This window comes from Chelon labrosus (genome assembly GCF_963514085.1).
Source record: "Chelon labrosus genome assembly, chromosome: 5".
Lineage (NCBI taxonomy): Eukaryota > Metazoa > Chordata > Actinopteri > Mugiliformes > Mugilidae > Chelon > Chelon labrosus.
In genome coordinates this window covers 23,166,148-23,185,652 of record NC_140341.1, presented here as the reverse complement: position 1 = coordinate 23,185,652, position 19,505 = coordinate 23,166,148, and the positions used below count along the sequence as shown (strand labels likewise).

General features: G+C 41.0%; 3 protein-coding genes across 5 annotated transcripts; all 3 read right to left on the bottom strand.

Annotated features, from left to right (window-relative positions):
* Positions 1 to 2,403: 2,403 nt before the first annotated feature.
* Positions 2,404 to 6,266, bottom strand: rmp64 (ribonuclease MRP subunit p64). Its single transcript, XM_084545516.1, has 9 exons — positions 5,747 to 6,266; positions 5,438 to 5,592; positions 5,254 to 5,342; positions 4,974 to 5,102; positions 4,335 to 4,412; positions 3,849 to 4,153; positions 3,568 to 3,626; positions 3,251 to 3,465; positions 2,404 to 3,140 (listed from the first exon to the last, which is right to left on the bottom strand). Exons 1-9 carry the CDS (start codon positions 5,829 to 5,831, stop codon positions 2,801 to 2,803), a joined length of 1,455 nt encoding a protein of 484 aa, XP_084401642.1. The 5' UTR covers positions 5,832 to 6,266; the 3' UTR covers positions 2,404 to 2,800.
* A 37-nt stretch (positions 6,267 to 6,303) lies between these two features.
* On the bottom strand, positions 6,304 to 8,690 carry tex30 (testis expressed 30). 2 transcript variants are annotated; one of them, XM_084545518.1, is made up of 5 exons: positions 7,881 to 8,690; positions 7,497 to 7,733; positions 7,368 to 7,419; positions 7,004 to 7,218; positions 6,304 to 6,626 (listed from the first exon to the last, which is right to left on the bottom strand). In XM_084545518.1, the coding sequence occupies exons 1-5, from the start codon at positions 7,881 to 7,883 to the stop codon at positions 6,465 to 6,467; spliced, it is 669 nt and encodes a 222-aa protein (XP_084401644.1). In that variant the 5' UTR covers positions 7,884 to 8,690; the 3' UTR covers positions 6,304 to 6,464. The 2 variants fall into 2 exon arrangements, with proteins under 2 accessions (XP_084401644.1, XP_084401643.1); XM_084545517.1 differs by having other exon boundaries at positions 7,497 to 8,690.
* Positions 8,691 to 10,301: 1,611 nt separating this feature from the next.
* Positions 10,302 to 18,359, bottom strand: poglut2 (protein O-glucosyltransferase 2). Of its 2 annotated transcripts, none has more exons than XM_084544078.1 (10): positions 17,818 to 18,359; positions 16,083 to 16,288; positions 15,691 to 15,896; positions 13,372 to 13,449; positions 12,937 to 13,109; positions 12,412 to 12,649; positions 11,943 to 12,152; positions 11,763 to 11,852; positions 11,492 to 11,590; positions 10,302 to 10,408 (listed from the first exon to the last, which is right to left on the bottom strand). In XM_084544078.1, exons 1-10 carry the CDS (start codon positions 18,012 to 18,014, stop codon positions 10,391 to 10,393), a joined length of 1,515 nt encoding a protein of 504 aa, XP_084400204.1. In that variant the 5' UTR covers positions 18,015 to 18,359; the 3' UTR covers positions 10,302 to 10,390. The 2 variants fall into 2 exon arrangements, with proteins under 2 accessions (XP_084400204.1, XP_084400203.1); XM_084544077.1 differs by having other exon boundaries at positions 10,312 to 10,408; positions 11,486 to 11,590.
* Positions 18,360 to 19,505: the final 1,146 nt, after the last annotated feature.

The following is a 19,505-nucleotide window of genomic DNA, read 5'->3' as shown; positions in this document are numbered from 1 at the left end:
GACTATGAGGCAAATAGTTTCATTCACAGACATGTGACCCTTTTCTGATAACCAAGACTGAGGCCTGTTAAATGTGAACACTATACTTGACCACAGTGACGCTAATGTAGTCTACAATGTCTACAACAGCTCAGGCAATACACAATACATGCTCAGGCAATACACTGTGGCTCTGAATAAGTGAGTACAGAAAATAAACTGATGGATGGAAATGGTACAGTAGGGACTTTTGTAGGACATGTTTATGGAGTAACAACGTGTACCTCTCCCAACAGATTTTAACACAGGTACATAGACAGTGCCAGTAATCATAAAAATGAATATAAATGTCTGCACCCCCTCTGTTTCTTCTAGTTTTCTCCATGTTAATAGCAGCCAGGGAATCGTGCACTTAAATGCAGTCCACTGTTTATATTCAGTGTCCCCCTCTGTCCTTTATGAAGATTTATTCCTTACATGTTTTTCCACTTTATTCATAGCCTATGTACATTTTATGCTTTAGATCACTGAACTACCAAGCTAAGTAGGGAGTTGCACCACTGCTTGATGTGTCTGGCTCCCACAGGCTGTTAGTTGTTTTTTTTGTCTCTGTGGAGCCTTGAAACATGCATGTGCTCTGTTCCCCTTCTGCTATTAAGGTGGGAGGAAGATAAATAGAGGAACAGCATATTGGGAGTACAAACCTTTTATATTCTGCCTCATGTTTTAGGTCATGTCATGCCCACAAGCTGTAATAGATTCATTTACTGAATCCCCGGAGAGCCACCAACAAAAATATGTACAGTTCCAGGGCTGAACTCAGCTGTGTGGAAACACCTATTTACAATTACATGGCATTAAATGCCTCTTGGCAGACAGAGGTACAGAGACTTGGATGGTCTCACAACACAAGGCTGTACACAATGTTGCTCTGGTCAGACACTGAGGCAGGCCATAAACCAGAAGGAGATACTGCAGAAACAGCCCTCCAATCTTTTATTTTATTTCTTATTTCCTTGTTTGTATTTCTTACAACTATGTCATATTTTTTCATTGCATGAAATTGTCCTCAATGTTTAACTTTCTTAGATTACGTCATATTTAAGTGCTTTCATTTCTAAGGAAAATACATCTCTAAAGAAGAAGAGAGGTATTTGTTTATTTCTCCACTTTTGCTTTCACTTTTATGCTGACCTAAGGGTATTGAAGTTTCGCTGACGTTTGCTTCCTCTGTGCTCATCAAGCCGTGCTTTCCATCAAGTGTGGTAATCTGGATACTGATGGCATTTGGCACAGCCACTTCAACTTCAGCAGAGAAAAACTGCAAAGTTCCTGTCTGCCTTTAAGGCTTTTCTTCACCGCAGGAGTGTAATGTTGTACTTTTACTTGAGCCTCTGGCTCTGAAACCCATTTGAACAAGTATCAGGAATCTGCAGACTCACATACACAAATAAACAGGGTGGGTTGATTTTAGACCATAACTCAACTCAGGCTCTGTGAGGGGGAGGAAAACTGCACTGTTTGTGCAGATGGTAGGACTGTGTCTTCTTTGGCAGCGCACGATAAAAACAGTGGGAAGCAAAACAACTGGCTGCAACAAAACTAACCCTTGAGCTTCTAATTTGATGCACAGCGTCCTCTCCCGTGCAGTCACGGCTGCACTGGACTGTCACACACCTGCATGCTCTTGGACCACAAAGGCCTAGGACTGAGCCCACGCTGACTACAAATACACCCCGTCTCAGGTGTTCACATCAGCAGTCACGGTCTCAGCTCTAAAGACGATTAACGTGTCTAGTGGGAATGCTAATCGAGCGAATTAATCATCAACACCACCAGGTGGAGCCAGAAATGGCACCTGGAAAAGCGGCTCAGTTATAAAATCATTTTGATGCCTCTCTGACATGAATATTAAGAAATAGCTTTATCACATGTACAGTTTTAAATAAAAGTTGCAAATTTGTATTTCATGGTTTCTTAAACAGATATTTCCTTATCTATAAGACAAACTGTGCCTTACAGTGTTATCTTAAAGGAGACAGACCAAGATGTGCAACGGATTTAATAATTCTATTTTACCTTGTTATCAGCAGAAGAGTGATAAAGCCTAAGAATGTGCTTTGGTGATTAGTCCTACTGATAAATGGCTTCAACGTACCAGATCAACCCATGCTCATGCTCTTTTTATTATTAAGCCATTCCTTCCTCATTTCAAGCATTTAGATTTTAAATAAAAACCTCTTCCGGTCAGACTGACATTTCTCAAATACCTTCTGCACCAGCTCCATTAGCTCATGTACATAAATGCAGACATGTTGTATTATAGTGAGCACACTCTTGATTGCTTAATTGCTCCAAAAATGTATGGTAAATAGAGAATCTTGAGTAATTTATAAGTTGTTTTTTTTTTTTTAATGTTTTAGTACCCAATGCTTTTCCAGTTGACAGAGACAGAACCAATAATATGGCTAAAATGGTTTTAATCACACAGGTGGTATAAAATGCTCTTGGTATAAAGACAATCCAAACTGTTGTACATCCGTTAAATTGACATTAGTTTGGGTGTCATATTCTGCTTTTAAAATAACTTAACACTCTTTGTCTAGTGTCCTATTTGTTTACACAAGGGATTCAGGTCCTTAAATCTGAGTACTTCCCTCTTGCAATGCTTTATGCAGTAAGAGGCGCAATATATGAACTTTAAAGTAGCTTGGTGTCAAGTAGCTTTTGTTCATTCAATGGATTTCACAGAACAATGTTTCATTGTTTACAAAGCTCAGCTGCACTCAGTACTTTGTGTCCTGTGTCAATCCGTTGAGTATCACCAACCTATGGAGGCAAATATATTATCTATGTCATCTTGACTTTCAGAGTTTGTGGTCTTATGCGTCTCCTCGTGCGCAGTCTTGCTCTGCTGGTCGTCCTGGGGGAGTCCAGACGGCAAAAGTTCAGTCCATTTCTGTCGTCTGATTGGGTTTTTCCTTTTAACACCATTTATGACAGTAGAAAACACAAATCGACTTTTGAGTGACTGAAAACGAGTTTTTAGACGAGCCTTTCTCCTCACTGGAGCGGGGAAACAAAAGGTCTTTGGCATCGATCCTCGAGGAGACAAAGCCCAGCAAGCCTCCCGCCTGAAGCTCCCCAACTTCCTCTGGACGCTGAGGACAGATTAGAAAAGCGTGCACATTTAGTATTGCAACTGTGTCAGCGAATGCTAAAGCACGTAGCTTTGCCTGGACAACTTGATATTCTGCAGAGATGCTCTTACTTGTGACCTGCTGCCTCCAGGCATTTCATCTTTTGGCACTTTAAACGCAGGAAGGTTAAGAGGCGTTTCTCCTTTTCCATCCTCTGGGATTTGCACCACAGAATCATTTCTTCCAGATGGGTCGCCATGTGTGTGAACGTAGAAGCTCTTCTCACTTGTTTCTTGAACTTTTGCTTCTCGACAGACCTGTACTTTTCTTCCGGGAAAGATTTATCCTTGGCACCAAAAAGGATACAATTATTAGTTAAGTGGCTCAAAATTGAAAACCACAGTAAATTAAAAAAAGGATAAATAACTGATCTGATTCACTCCCATACCTTTGTAAAATCCTTGAAAACTTTGAGAAAGGGCTTAATGTCAGGGCCAAGACCAACACCTGGGAAAAAAGAGGTGTATATCAGTGATGTAAGCACACTGCATAGTAAATGAAAAAACATTTAAATAACCAACCTACTCATGCAGCAAAATTATTTTTCGTATAATCACATTCATGTCAGCTTAAACAAAATGTTTGATGTCAATATATTAAACAATGGCTTATTCATGCTTTATTGCAAATTGACCATCAAGAACAATTCAGATGTATGAGATTCCACACCTCTTTCAATAGATACACCCAGGTCTTCTTTAATCATCCTTGTCGTTCCCTGGTTCTTGACTTTAACTGAAGATTTATTCTTCTTCTTCTGATGCTTCTCTTTGCGGCCTCTGGCATGGGGAACACGTGCTGGGTGTTTGGTCACTAAAAATACACCGGAGGGACCTAGGAACTGAGCAAAGTCTGCTGGCAGGGAGAAGTCTGTGAGGAAGGGCATGGGCTGGGCACAGGCTACGTCTCTGAGGAATTCCAGGAGCTGCTGGTACAGAGTCGACAGGCTGGCCAGCATTCCACGAAAAATCACCCTGATAAAGCACAAATGCAGGTGACTCAGACCGTCGAAGAGCTTGATTTAGTTTATTTTAAATACAAGTGCTCTACATCTTGCTGCAAATTTGGAGCCTTCAACACAGAAACGAAGAAAAAATTCATACTTCTGCAACTGCTTCTAATTTTCAAATGCGACAATGAGGAAAAAGTTCTCACCACAGACGGCTGAGCATGCTGGTTATCACCACGTTGAGTATGAGAAACTCCTCCCATTTCATCTGCTGCTTTGAGAGTCTGAGACAAGTATCTGTTAAGGGGAAACCCTTCAGGCGACATCAAGATGGACATGATGAAGAGAGCGACAGCTGCAAAAATCCAACAGATCTTCAGCCGCCTCGGGCACATCTACAGGAGCTATATGTGTCGCGTCTCTCTGCGATGTCTTCCAGTTAAATTTCACATCCATTTTAAAATACTGGTGCCAACCTTTGCAGCACATTATGGCCAAGCATCCCGGTACATGTTGATCTCCTGGCTGTTCCTTCGAAACTGCCACAGAATCAGAGACGACCATGCTTTTCAAGCTTTTGCATACTTTCTCTGGAAAGCTTTCCCTTTACTGTTGTGATCTGGAGACTCCTGTTACGCCTTTATGAAGGAGCTGAAAACGTTTTGATCAGTCTGTATAAGCAGATATTTTATTTTTATTTGCTTTTACTGGCTTTTGTATGTTGTTACTGTGAATTATTGATACATTAGTTGTATATTTTTTATTTATGTAAATCACTTGTGATTAGGTACATGGGAGCTGTGATATGAAAGCATTACGTACTTACTTAGTTCTGAAAAGGATACAAAAAAGCTCTACTGCACCGGTTCAATGTGCAGCTCATCAGCTGGGCGGCTCCCAGCAGTTTGAGACAGATCCACTCCAGCATTGGTTGACTGGGAACATCACACTCACCAGCCTTGATGCTTAGTCCTCTAATAATAAACGCAAATATACTCTTAAAATTTGAGTCCACATTCAACTGTATACTATCTTTGTTATTAATCTTATGCACCTCCCAACTGAGTCTCAATGCTTTGTGAAAAAACGGTACAAGCAGCACATGACACTGATCCAGTAACGTACCTCTGAATCCTGTTCGGACACAGATCAACCAGATCCTGCAGAGCAGCATCGAGCTTCATGTTCTTCAGCTTGTTTATACATTGTTCAACCTACGAGAGATCAAACAAAATATGTAAGTCTGTAGGTTCACCATCACTGGGACTACAGCAGATAAGCTGCAGAGGCTTCGTGCCACACTCCTCACCTGCTTTATCCCTCTGAAGGTCCTGTTGCCTTTGTAGCTGTTGTTGAGGTTGTACAGCAGCTCATACAGGACACGTATCTCCGTTTGAAGAATCTCACTTCGGAGCAGTTTGAGGACCTTCTCGTTTTCGGCCAACAGGTTTTTAACTTTTGTACCTGTAACACAGCAACGACACCCAGTCAGCATCAGTTCATATGCATGTGCAAGGAAATACCAGCACTCCCACGTGGGAGTTCAGTTCTGTGCAATACAGCACGTAGCTAAGTAGTTAAATACTCAGCTTCCTAGCATCGGAACAACGGACCGTACCTGTTGGTGAGGTGAAACTGATACGGACACTCGAAACGGCACAAGGACAGGGAATGTTTACCCTATTCCACGGTTCTCCTGCCATGCTTCACTGTCCCTTGAACACGGAAGCCAGACAGCCAATTGTATTCGAGAAAATATAAACGTCATCGTCTGTCTTAAAGACACAGCGACAACAATACAGCTTGTCTCCTCGTCTCAGGCGAAGAGGTTTAAATTGCAGAGCTAATTTAGCATTTAACCTCAATGGCTAGCCTTAACTAGCTGACAAGCTAGTTTAAAGTCAAGTAGAGTTCAGTTGTCATGGTAATTACTACACTTAAAAGCCGTAAAGGGGAAAATAAATGCAGTAACATTTCCTACAGTATGGACAAAATAGTACATCCGCATTAAAGAATACCAAACCAAAAGAAAACTTGTAGACTGGTTATAAAAATGCTTCTATAGTGGAGTAATCATTTGAAAGAGTCACTAATGTTTTCAACAGAATATTCAGTTATGTTTGGGGAAAACGTGTCCTTCTAATGGTTTCATATAAATAAACTGTGCAATCAGTAAATAGCCTATTCAAAGCTCATTTTTCAGCTGTGAGTGCTGTGAAATTAAAAACCATGCAACAAATACTTACAAACACATCCATTGTGTAAAATAATACAATTTATTTAACAAGTGGGACAACATAAAACAAATAAATATACATCTCGATTCATTGATTAATCTATTCTCCCTGTTCACTGATCCAGTTGATAACTTTGGTGTTCACTTCATCCAACACAGAATCCTCAGACCTTGTTTTCACTGTCAGTCCATGGCTGCCTCCTTGTAGCCAGAAAATCTCAACCTGAGTTTTCATTTCTTTTACCACACCAGCGAAAAGCTCCTGAGCAAAGACAGACAAAATCATAGTGGTGCAAGTCATGTCATTCAACTGTTATAAACTTGACAGGATTGGACAATGTACAGTATATCTAAGATGGAGTAATACTGCTGTCATCCAAAATAAGAGGGCTCTAAAAATAACATTATACAAATAGTAGGAACCCCCTATAAACACATGCAACTGATGACTGAATCATAGGATAATGTGTACCATGCTTAACTGAGATGAACGAGGACCAAGGAAACATACCATGGGTATTAGTATTAGTATATGTAAAATAAAAGATACATACAGTATGTTTCCTTAAAAACGTATGCTGAGGATATATGAATATAAATATGCAATTGGAGTCAGTCCAGAATAGATTTCTCCCTTACCCTGTCACACATGTTGTCCTCAGTGCCTGACACAAACAGCACACGCATGTCTTCAGGCAGCATCCTGAGATCTTCACTCCGCTGGAGATGGGCGTGTGTCTGTCCTGGTGGGTGCAAGGGGAAAGACAGGCAAATGACACCCTGCACCGCAGCCTCAGATTCGTCGCTTAGCTGCCTGGCTAGAGACGCAGCAGCACGACATCCCATTGACCTGCCTGTGGAAGGGTCACAAGCCGTGTAATTTTAGTTGCAATTTGTGCAAAATCTGATATTGACATTTGTCAGTTTGCCCAAAATTGAGTGATCAATTTTGAATATTATTTAATTATGTTAACACTTCCTCTATTGAATCTGACAGGATTACCTCCAAGATACATGTGTCTAATTGTGAACTTCTGTAGTGCCTTCAAGTAGTCCTAGGAGGAAAACATATTGCGTGAAGCAGTTTATCAATGCACATCTTCCTATGAATAAAATGAATGAATATGCTCACCCACACAGCACGGTAGGCCTTCACTCGATAACCCAAGTTTAAACCTTTGCATGTAAATCTTAAGCAGATGATGCCACTGGATGCCAGAGAGTGTGCCAGGGAGACCAGATGTCTGAAGTTCATGTCTCCCCCAGCACCATGTGTGAGGATGACAGCCGTGTCAACACGGTCGAGTGAGGCAGGGACACACAAGGAGGCATCCAGAGACTTTGTACCAAACGGCACTTTGACTGCTTCCTGAAAGTCAGTGAGCATCATGAGGCGTAAACATCTCAGAGCTGATAAATAGTAAAAGTTAAACGCGCTCCTTCTTATGTGCGTTACAGTATTTCCTCCGTAAAAGACAATTCGTACTAAAATAATGCTACCCCGTCTACGTTTTACCATTCATTGACGTGAGAAGCGGTGTAGCACTCAGCTAGCTGGCGGTGCATCTTCAACAAACTTCAAGCAGTGGCTTACAGGTGATGTCTTATTTATATGTCTGTGCCGTTACCGAGGAATACTTAACTCTACCCCAAACTTTATAAAACACTCGTCTGGGTTGAGCTATGGCTAATTTAAACTATCTTTGGTTCACATGCTGGAATGCGCTCTTTGACCGATGTTTATTTACCTCTTCAAACTTGTCCATTTCGTTCAAGACGTTTCTTCTTTGGTGTCCACAAAATACAACCTCACTGTGAAAGAGCGACAACTAGCGTTTATGAGTGGCCATTACAGCTACAGCACACCACCTGTCTGCTTCAAATAAACCAGCAATAAAGACAAGAAACAAGAGCGCTTGACAGCTCTGAAGGAGGCTGAGCAGCAGCTGAAGGTTCAGCAGCTCCAGTGGCAGCAGGAGAAAGTTTCCCTCATCACAGACATGGAAACATCAGAGGCCTCTTACAATGCCTTGTTGGACAGTAGGAAAAATTATATTAAAAAAAATTGAGTCTGATTTCCAGAAGCTCCAAGAACAGTGGCAAGATCAAATGGCAACATGAGAAAACCTCCCTGCTGGAAGAAATGGACAAAATCCAGAACTCTCCACTAAAATCAGCCTAAAGAGCAGCAGGACATCAACAACAAGCTTGTGGCCTCTTTAAAGATCGTTGAGCAGCAGATGGAAAGTTGCCGTACGGAATGGACCGAGGACAAGGACAAGAGAAGTGAGGCTAAAGCATTCTCACTTCTTGGTGTAAACTGGAAACCTCACAAACATACAGGTACTCTCTCTTTCTCTCCCACACCCAGGCTTCTTCCTCTGACCCTTAGGTTACTCTGAGGTTAAGGGGGAGTTTTTCCTCGTCTGCTTGGGAGCTTGGGTTAGACCACTGATCTGGATCTGTAAGGCACACTGAAACACCTTCATCTGTACTAATCTTCTGTTGGACACTACCAAAGAAATAATTCCTTCTGGATTCTGGTATTCTAATATGAAATGTTGATATACATATGTTGATATGCAGCTTAGTTCTCTTATTATATCACATCCTGTTAAACATCCCTTTAAGCCCCATCGCATCAAACCACCTTTTTAAACCATCCTGCCAAGACTCCGCCTTTCAAGAGTGGCACAGGAAAGGGATTGTACGTTTTCAAGATCTGTTCATAGACAGCAATCTGGCATCATTTGAGCAACTGAGTAGGAAATTCAGCCTCCCTAAGTCAAATTTCTTTAGGTATCTCCAGGCAAGGCATTTCATCCTCTCTCAGAAGATCGGCTCTGTAACAACAGCAGATTCGACTATAGTTGACACCGTCCTTTCTATAAATCCACTTAAAAAGAGGCCCATTTCGGCTCTATATGGCAAGCTCTTGGAGCTTGGAAATGCCTCCACAGATAGGCTGAAAGCTGCATGGGAGGAGGACTTGGGCTTTCCTCTGTCGGAGGATGCTTGGGTCTCCGCACTTAAACTGGTTAATTCAACCTCCCTCTGTGCACGCCACTGTTTAATCCAGTTTAAAGTGGTGCACAGGGCTCATATTTCAAAAGCAAAACTGTCCTCCATATATCCGGATATCAGTCCATACTGTGTAAAATGCAAAAATGTGGAAGCTTCTCTCATCCACATGTACTGGTCTTGCTCAGGCCTTGGGAAATATTGGAGGGAGGTTTTTCATACACTTTCTCAGGTGTTAAACATAAAATTAGATCCAAACCCAGTGACTGCTCTGTTCGGGATTATGGGAGGGGAGGAAAAGCTAACTACAGCAAAGCAACGCATTTTATCCTTTGCCTCCCTTCTGGCTCGACGAGCAATTCTGCTCAGGTGGAAGGATACTTTTCCTCCCACTCATGCGCAGTGGTTGGAAGACATCATGTCCTGCTTAAAACTGGAGAAAATCAGACACTCCCTGCAGCATTCAAATAAGAGGTTTCAGAAGGTGTGGGGCCCCTTTCTAAGAGACTTCCAGACCCTTTAAGGGCTTGGCCCTTGAATACTGCTCAGCTTTGCTGTACATGTGTTATATACTCTGTGCTTTTGGTTTAACAGTGATACTTGTGACTGGTAATCTGGCAATGACACGGGAGGGATTATTTTGTACAATGTTCGAGGTTTTGTCTTTTTTCATTTGTCCTGTTTTCCTTTTCTTTCTTCTTTATGTGTACATGGTGCGATTGATATGTACCCATAATCTTTGTAATGGCTATCCAGCACTGTACACTTGCTATAATAAGAAAATGTTAATAAAAAGATCTTGAATAAAAAACATCCCTTTAAAGTATAAATATCACTTTGACTTGAGCGTATAATATAAAAAAGAAAGCAAATACAGATCACTTTTAACGTAGAAAAAGAATTATTTATTAAAAATGAGATATTCACCAGTAATACAATTAATCCACAAAAAATTATTTGGCAATACACCAGATACAAATGACGATCCTATAACTGGATGGCGCATCAGAGTTCATCCTTTGCCTGAAATAAACAAATGAAAAATCCTCATGTCAGAATCTGAAATAGAGATGTCACTAGATCACGATTTCATTATGTTTGATGGGGAGAGGTCAAATTATCAGTGAGGTTTTGCAGTAAAGAAATCTATGCCACCAATTACTAAAACGACTTGTTATACAGTTGCTGACATATGCAGCAGTTTATTAGCCTGGATACCAGACTCTCTGGAGTACTGTGGGGAATGCAAATGAGCGGAAGTACGTAGGCAGGCGGAGCCAGGCTAGCAGTTTATTGCCAACGTTCCCACAATGAAAACCTGTTCGTCAGTCATTGTTACGCTAAGGAATATTTAAAGTGGAGCACTGGCACCTTGTATACACCAGAGGGAGCCACACACTGTAGAGTGGAGCAGAGGTCTGTTATAATATTAGAATCCCCCACCCCCACCTACGAGCTATTGCTGTCTGCTCCTCTACAGATATACTTACAGGAAGTCTAAATGTAATATGAATTGAATTAGGCCCTTGCCTTCACTACCTTCTTCTCAATTGTGTACAAAAACTCTATGGCTTACAGAGCTCCATTGCACCATTTAAACACGTACACACCTTTAATTGAACACTTTGTGACATGTTATGATTGTTAAAACCTGTAAACACATCAAATGAATAATGGCTGCTTCAGTTTCATGGCCCTGATATTCACACTGTTATGGCGTGCTGGGATAAATGAATAGAAGGTAGAAGGTTGATAGTAACACTTGTGCTTCATCTGCTGTGAAAAAGGTTTATTACACAACTGAGCATTTAGAGTCCTATTATATTAAGAGTAAAGGATAGTGTCAACACTATGAATGGCAACGTGTGTGTACTCGTCTCATTCACTGTCTTAACTGGTTGGATGCTTATACATGGAATATGGAGCCCACTGAGATTCAGACCATCTGTGAATGGTGGATATTGTGCGAATTTCTTGTTCACAAGCTCCTGCTACTTGTGTGTAACACGCTGAAAACTGGTTACGTCGACATACTGTAGCAACTCATTCACAGAGCTGACTCTACTACCAGAACCACTGCAACTCAGTGGTGTTCCTTACCCTCACCCTGTGGCAGGAGCACGGAAACAGGTCATCAATGGGCTGCTCTACAAGCTCCATGCCCTCACGAACCTTAGGCTCAGTGACCTGGAGTTTGGCATACTCCTACAAGAAGAACATTGACATTGATGAGTTAAATATGACACATAAGAAAAGTGTATCCTCAATACAACTATGCCATTAAAACAAATTCCAAAACCATTTTACCCTGAAAAAACTAATTTTTTTTTGCACTACCCTGACAATTTTATCATATTATTTTATATACTGTAATTACCTTGTAAAGTTTGTAATAGTAACAAAATATCTTGTCCCCCATAAGATGATTGCGGGCATACTGCTGACCCGTAAGTGCAATTTTCTTTACCTGAAAGACAGTAAGGATCATAGAAAGTAGTGAAAAGTGGAACAAAGTCATTTATGGTTATTCTTAATAAAGGCAGCATATCATCATCACCTCTTCATCATGATCACGAGCCCACTGGATCTTTTCCAGCAGGTCTCCCAGGTCCGCCCTTATAGGGATGTAGTGCTCCCACGGTCGAAGCTCATTGTAGAAATGCTCGTAGTAGCCAGAATCCTGCTTCAAGACCACACTGTCTCCTGCCAACAGGTAAGGCAGTCGATACGCTGCGACAGTGCCATCGATGTTTATTTGGTACTTGTACTGAAGGTGGACAAAAATCGGAAATGAAAATAATAAATAATTAACTGACTGTGTGATTTGCTTTCTTCATAAGAAACAAATTTGGACAAGTTCACTGCTCTCACTGTGCTCTGTGGATTGGGTACACTTATCAAAGCATTTTTGCTGGAAATACGTTTTACTAACATTCGCAGAGTTGAGTGTCAATTTTTACTGAATGTTGCTGTATTTTTAATTACGATTTCCTTACACATACATCAAGACAAACCTGCACTCTCACCTTGAAAAAGTCAAAGAAAGAGACGTGCTTGACCAGTGGTCCATAGAGGCTCTCGTCATGTTTGAAGAAGAAGAAGTTGGTGAAAGCAGCATCTATTAAGTTGGGGTGGGCCCTGGAGAGCTTGACCAACTCCAGACGCTCCTGACGACTGTCCCGGCCCCTCCAGAAAGCCGTGGCATTCTTCTCTGGCCACGGTGGTCCCGTGTTGGCCTGAACCGACATCATGTCCAGGCTCACTCTGTTGATTGGACAGAGAGAGTTTGAGTGTAATTACGAGCTGTTTGGATGCCTCAATATAGATACAAAAAAAGAGCTGCTAGCAAAACTGTTCTTCTCACACACAAATTAGTCATTCTTCATAAAAAATTCAGTGACACTTAACCGCAAGTTCACCTGTATAAATTACTAGATGAATAAAACTAACAGCCTATAGACTGAATGAGACTGACTTATACCGTTTAGTCCGGTGCAGACTCAGTGATCCTTAGCACGTGCAATAGTTGTGTTACAAATACAGGACTGTACCTTCCCATAGTCTCAAGTACAGACTCAGTCAGGTCATAAGTGGGCATGACGATATCTCTGGTATTGTTAGAGCCACACCAGGAAAAGATGGGGTGAATCTTCTCTGAGGGTTTTCTCTTCTCCAATGGCCAGTCACCCAGATTAACAAAAAACTCCATATCAGGGAGCTGCACCTGGATACACAAACACACCATCACAGAGAGGGTCATGGATAATACTCTTCTGACAATGAAAAGAGGACTGCCATATAACAGAGGAGGCCCTGCTGCACACTCCAGCTTGAAAATTCATATTGTGTGTATGATTCACATGATTGAAGATTAATTACAGAACATACTAATCTTTCAATGAATGGATGGATGTATACACTGATAAATTCAGTGTAAAATTTGGAAAGGCATGTAATTAAAATGAAAAAGTATAAGAGGAGTTCACCTTCCTGGTGAGTGACAGGAGGATGGCGTCCATGAATATTCTGAAACCAACATGTTCTCCAAATGTTTTAACATAGACCTGTAGAGAATAAAGAAAAAATAAAAACACAACAGAAGCTATTTTACATGAACACACAGCCCCAGCTTTACTGCAGCAGAGTGCGGCCTCGTGAAAGGTGGGTGAAGGGAGCGATGGTTAAATTCAAGATTACTTTCATTAACAGCAGACTGCACCAACGGGTGCAATTACAAGGCCCATGTTATTGTCAGCTGAAGACATTCTTTCCTTTATTTCACCAATACTAGATAAATCTCATGTTTAATTTCTATCTATCTATAAAAGACTATTAATTCAATGGCTGTGTTGTGTTGACTGCCCCCGCTTTCCACACACCACAGAGAGAGACTGAGAGAGACTGTCATAAGAAAGCACCTTGACATTCACTGATACCTGGGTACCTTCTGTTTCTTTTTAGTTCTCCACACCACAGGAAGGCCATACAAGTGGCTAAAAAGTGGATCAAAAATTCATTCATTCATCTTCTGTAACCACTTGTCCTACGAAGGGTTGTGGGGATGCCACCTTAAACCTAAATGTTCAAGGTGGAATCATATATCACAATCTGCTTAATTGAATTTGAATTTTACTTGCCACTGTGTTGAGATCTCACCAGCTGATCTACAGTTATGAGATGTTTCCTGGTAGTGATAAATAGGTCACTGCCCAGTGGAATACGCACTGCATCGAGTAACCTACAACGATGGCCCAAATGTGCTAAACCAGTTTCCTAGTCCCCTCCTATGGCTGTAACATGCAACATGTATGGCAGCAAAAAGCATTTTTTTTTTCTGCACATGCAGCATTAATTGCATCGCCATGATTTGTGCTTTTGAAAATAAATGTTTTCTTTTCAACTAAACGTATGAATGAAAAGTTTCTATCTCTGAAGAAAAATGCAGATTTTCTTTTTGCTGCTTTTGGATGGTATTTTCTATTCTTGTTTTTGTTTGTTTTCTTGTGCCTGATTTTAATTTCAACAGTCAAACTGCAATGACTTAAACAAAGCACTTTAGTCTGCGGCCCTTACAAAGGGTCTGTTTGGGGTGAGGTGCCAATTGCTAATAAAACATTCACGCATGAAGTCCAGTGATCCCAAACACACTGGGCAATCAAAGCTTAAATGAGCCAATTCAGTCACCAGATTTAAACACAACCTGAGACATTTTACTTTCTAAAGAGGAGTTTGAAGACTGAGAAACAAACTGAAGGCAGATACTTTGTTGATACTGAATGTACAGTTATAAAGTGGGTTATAGACTTGATACTGTCATTACATCAAACAACTCTGCAACAAAATATTGGACTTTATCACTTTTACTCAGTTAAATATTCTTAATTTTGCACATTTAAAAAAAGGGGACTTAATATTAAAATATCTTATTGTGCAAGATGATAAAATGCATGTGCATATAGATGGCATGAAAGCTAAAATCCTGTCTCTGCTTTTGTATCATTGTTGGTTTTGGATTTCAAAATCCCTAAAATGACAAAAACATTCCATTTCACTCTACTGATAACATACTTTGGATTGCACCGTTTAAGATCCAGTGGGACAGTAAACCACTGAGGACTGACAAATTACTGGATGTTCCCAGGTAACGCTAGCACTGTGTGAACAGAGGCGCTTTAGACATATCACTGTTACAGCACCATGGACTGACGTCCACAGTGGTATTTTGAGAAGACTGTACCCTTGAAACACCTGGGTGACACGCTGCTCTTACAGGTGTGTCACATGGCTGCAGGCGCTACTGACTGATGTTTCTTTACTACTTGGCCCTAATTACTTGAGTCTAAGGAAATACCTTTGTTTATTACTATACTGCCCTTTGGTTAGGGCTGTATTTGAAAGAGAAGACTGGCGTGTTATTGTCAAACATAGTCACTGTTTGGGAGACAACAAAGTTTGGCTTCTTTACTTCTGTTTTAACAAACGGTGAGATCAGCTCTGTAACCTCAGCTTGCAAAATATAAAATATGTCACCCCACGCCACTACCCGAACCCAGATCAAGCCTAGACCCAAATCCAACCAATGTGGGCTGTAGGCTGCGAATGTGTCTGGCCTTAGTTTTTACTGTGTGTACCACACCACTGACAATACTTGAACCAGCTTTTTGAATTAGGAGATATCATTCTGATCAGCTTAGGATGAAGGGAATGAATATAAGCAAAGCAAGAGGGCACGCACAGAGAGTATGGAGTAATGCTCACTGTGTATTACTAATCTTATTCTTGGTCTTTCATTTTCTGAGGAGTACCTTATTGTCTTTGACAGTGTAGTGGCAGAGGCTTTGCCGCTGTCCAAAGCGCTGTGGGATCTCCTGTGCATTGCGATCTGGGTCGACACTGTTGTAAAGGGACAGGTCCCTCTCTATCTGGGGGAAGGACGGAGGACAGTGCATGTGGGCCTCCCATACAGAACCACTTGGTTGAGGACAGTCACAGCCTTCATGATAAACCGGACCTGCAGAGGTTAACACAAACTCAGAGATATTCCTCTTCCACCTGCATTGAAAATGTCCCATCTTTACCAGTCACTGACAAAACAGCAGGTAAAGATTCAAGTTGACATGTTCACTTGTAACATATGTGGTTAAGTACATGTTCAGTGTGCTCCCATCCCAGAACACACTTCTGATTTGTATCTTACCTTTGAGGATAAACGGTGACTTTGCAACATGTTTGTCTTTGAGCAAAACGTGGACGTGGAGCTCTGTATAGGTGGCGTACATTCTGTAGCGAACCAGGAACGACCCATCCCGTCGATCCAGGACCTGAATCCAGATCCTGGTGAACTGCTCCACTGGAGACACGGTCTTCACTTCGAAGGTCTTTTCTCCAGGCGACGCTGTTAAACTGAGATGGAGAAAACGGAAACATTTTTTTTCTACACCTAACAATATACGGAACAGTTTACTTCACATTTGTATGTTTAAGTGTTAAACTGGTATTAGCATTAAAAAGAGATCTGATCTGACCTTTTCAGTTAGAAGAAATAGAGTATCTGACTGAAAAGACAGTCATCTATATGGTTTATTTAACACTGGCCCACTACTCAAAAACAACCCACTGTTTGGCTATAGATGTTTCTGTTTGCCTCGTGTGTATGTGAGTGATGCACTCCACTAAATAGATTTAACACTATCCGTATTATTGCTCTGACAACATCTGATTACACTGTCATCAAATACAACAAATTGTCCATTAAAAGTGTGTTGCTGATATGCTTTCATGGCTCCTTAGTACAGACACTGAGCCATCGTGTCCCTTCTGTGTAAGCAGAAACAATATTGTTTTGTACTGGGGATAAATGGACCTGAGCAAGTGTGAAAGTGATACCCTCTGAGTAACTACACAAAGAGTAGGACGCCTTCAACGGTCCCACACAGCCCTTTGATGAAAGAGGTCGCCCAAGTTTGTCTAACAACTTTCTGCCAGAGGCGCAAACTTTCATGTCTGCTCTAGTTTAACATTACAACTATCACACAACGCAACACGTGGTGGACAGATTTACTACGTTGTTCTGTCTTTGTAGTAACATGGTCCTCTGGTACTAACAGATATACAGTGACAACATCTTGCATCAACAAAACTAGACTTTACTTGCCACTTTATTAGGTACACTAGTGAAAAGAAATGTATTCTAGTATAACAGTCCTGCACTAGATCTCTTTTAATTTTATGTTGAAACGGTGTAAGAAAGGTGGTATTTCAACTGGATGGTCATCTGAAAGGATGTAGTTTGTGGTGCTGTTAAACTGGACTGAATTAAATACTAAAGTGTTTCTGTTGTTTAGCCTAGCCCACTGACAACACAATACAATAGATGAGATACAAGATGAAAACACATTTGAATCAACAGCTCTCTCAGTTGTTTAAAACAAATACTGGATGCTATAACCTTCATGAAGCTGAGATTTGTTGCAGGACTAGTAGAATTCACTGCTTTATATTAGTGTAGCTAAAAATTCTCAAAAATAATAATACAGGCTCGAATGTAAGCTATATTTAGTCAAATAAATTATATCTGAATACGCTGTAGATAATTTTTGTACATTTGTTGACATGAATGCACATTATATTGTGCTTAACCTATTTTCTTAGTAAAACAAACAGAAACCTTAATGGGAACTTGCTAATTTAATGCATTTCACTCACTTCACAGTAGTTTTGTTAAACTTGTTACAGACACGCCGGTTATAGCTTCAGAATAAAACAAACCACGTAACACAGAGTCATTTTAATTCTATTTAAAAATGTTCAAACAGAGCTTTAACGAGTCTATGTTAGCAGCTTAGCATGACATTTAAATCTTACAGGTTGTAGCAACTTCAACATTTAGCCACAGCGCAGGCGCCACAGCAGACCAGGCCTAAGTTACTTACTTTTTCCCAGAGCTGTCCACCGCCTGTATGTAGAAAAACCGAGCTGGCAGCACAATGTTCGCCTCCAGTCCAGGTCCCCATACCAAAGTTTTAGCTGCACTGGGTGTAAAGGCTGCCTGAACTCCAGGGACTTCGTGTCCAAACACATCCCGACAGAAGAGCAGCAACGACAGCAGCGTAAAGAGTCCGGGAGACATAATTGACACTCGTCTAACGTCAGCCGTCTTGTCCTCACAGAGGTCTGCTGTCCAGACATGCCATTGATGCTTTAACAGTGTCCAAAGCACGACAGGATGAACAGAAGTCTGTGAGTGGAGCTTTACCGTAGTTATTGCTCCGTTTCCATTTGGAGTTACACCAGTGGCATTGTCAATATGTGGTTAGAACAAGCGCATGATATGTTTATATCAGTAAGTGTCTGGTGGTGGTTCCGAGCTTCCCGTTAGCTAGTTTCTCACGTTCTCAGTCCAGTAAATGGGCTGAATGTATGAACGCGGGGCGGGATGAGAACGGGCCACGGAGAGATCTGATTGGCTGTGGCTCACAGAGACTCTTAAATGTGATTGGACGGAAACACGGAAGTAAATCTTTGTGGCAGTGAAGCTGAGTGAAAGGGAAGTGGTTGTGAATGTGGTTGGTGTTTTACAGGTTTATACATCTATTTTATGTCTGTGAAGGTTCTCAGTCATCCAGGTCATGGTATATCCAACAAAGGTTCAAAAAAGCCAGTTGCCTTTTTTGAACCTTTGTTGGATATCTATTATATATATATATATATAGGCCTATATATATATATATATAAAACCATTCATGACCATTTAATCATTAAAATAAAAAAATGAATGTCAAAAATGATTGTCTTTTATCACTAATTAATGTCTTCCTTGATAGATTAAGCATTTATACACTTTACTAAAGCAGCAAACTGCAAAAAGGATCATGAGTGGCAATTAATGAATTAACTAATCATGGAAAAAGAATGAATACAGAAGATGGACTGAATGAATTAATGTTTTGTGTGTAGTATTTACTATTGTACAGCAGCTGGCCAAGGTGGACCTAAATTTAACAAATTATATCAACTATAGATACAGTATTGACACCCCATGTGTTCATTAAATCAAATTGCTAGGTTAAAGTACAATCTTTCTCATTGAATTATTGTAATGTAGATGCACTATGTTGAATTCAACGGAAATGCTCAAATTACAGCTCAAAGTACATGTACTGAGTTACATTCTGTAGAGAGAATGGACATGGGCCTTCTGAGGGTGTCCTGTGGTGTCTGGCAACAGAATGTTGTTAGTGGGGGCCTTTGGGTCCTATGGGTTGAGGGGAGGGGCCTCTGTGGATCATCCCACAGATACTTGATCAGTTTGGGATCTAGTGAACTTGGAGGCCAGGTCAACACCTTGTACTGTTTGTCATGTTTTTTTTAGTTGTTCCTAAACTGTTTGTGTGTGTGTGTGTGTCTGTGTCAGACTGCATCCTGCTGGGGATGGCTGCTGCCATCAAGGAGTGCTATGGGGTGGGGGTGTCTGGTCTGGTCTAGGTGGGTGGTACAAGTAACATCCACATGAAGGCCAGGTCTAAAAGTTTCCCAGCAGAACATTGTATTATCACGAGATGGTCAATGTTATTCACTTCTCCGGTCATAATGTTGTGGCTGATCGGTGTTGAAACATATT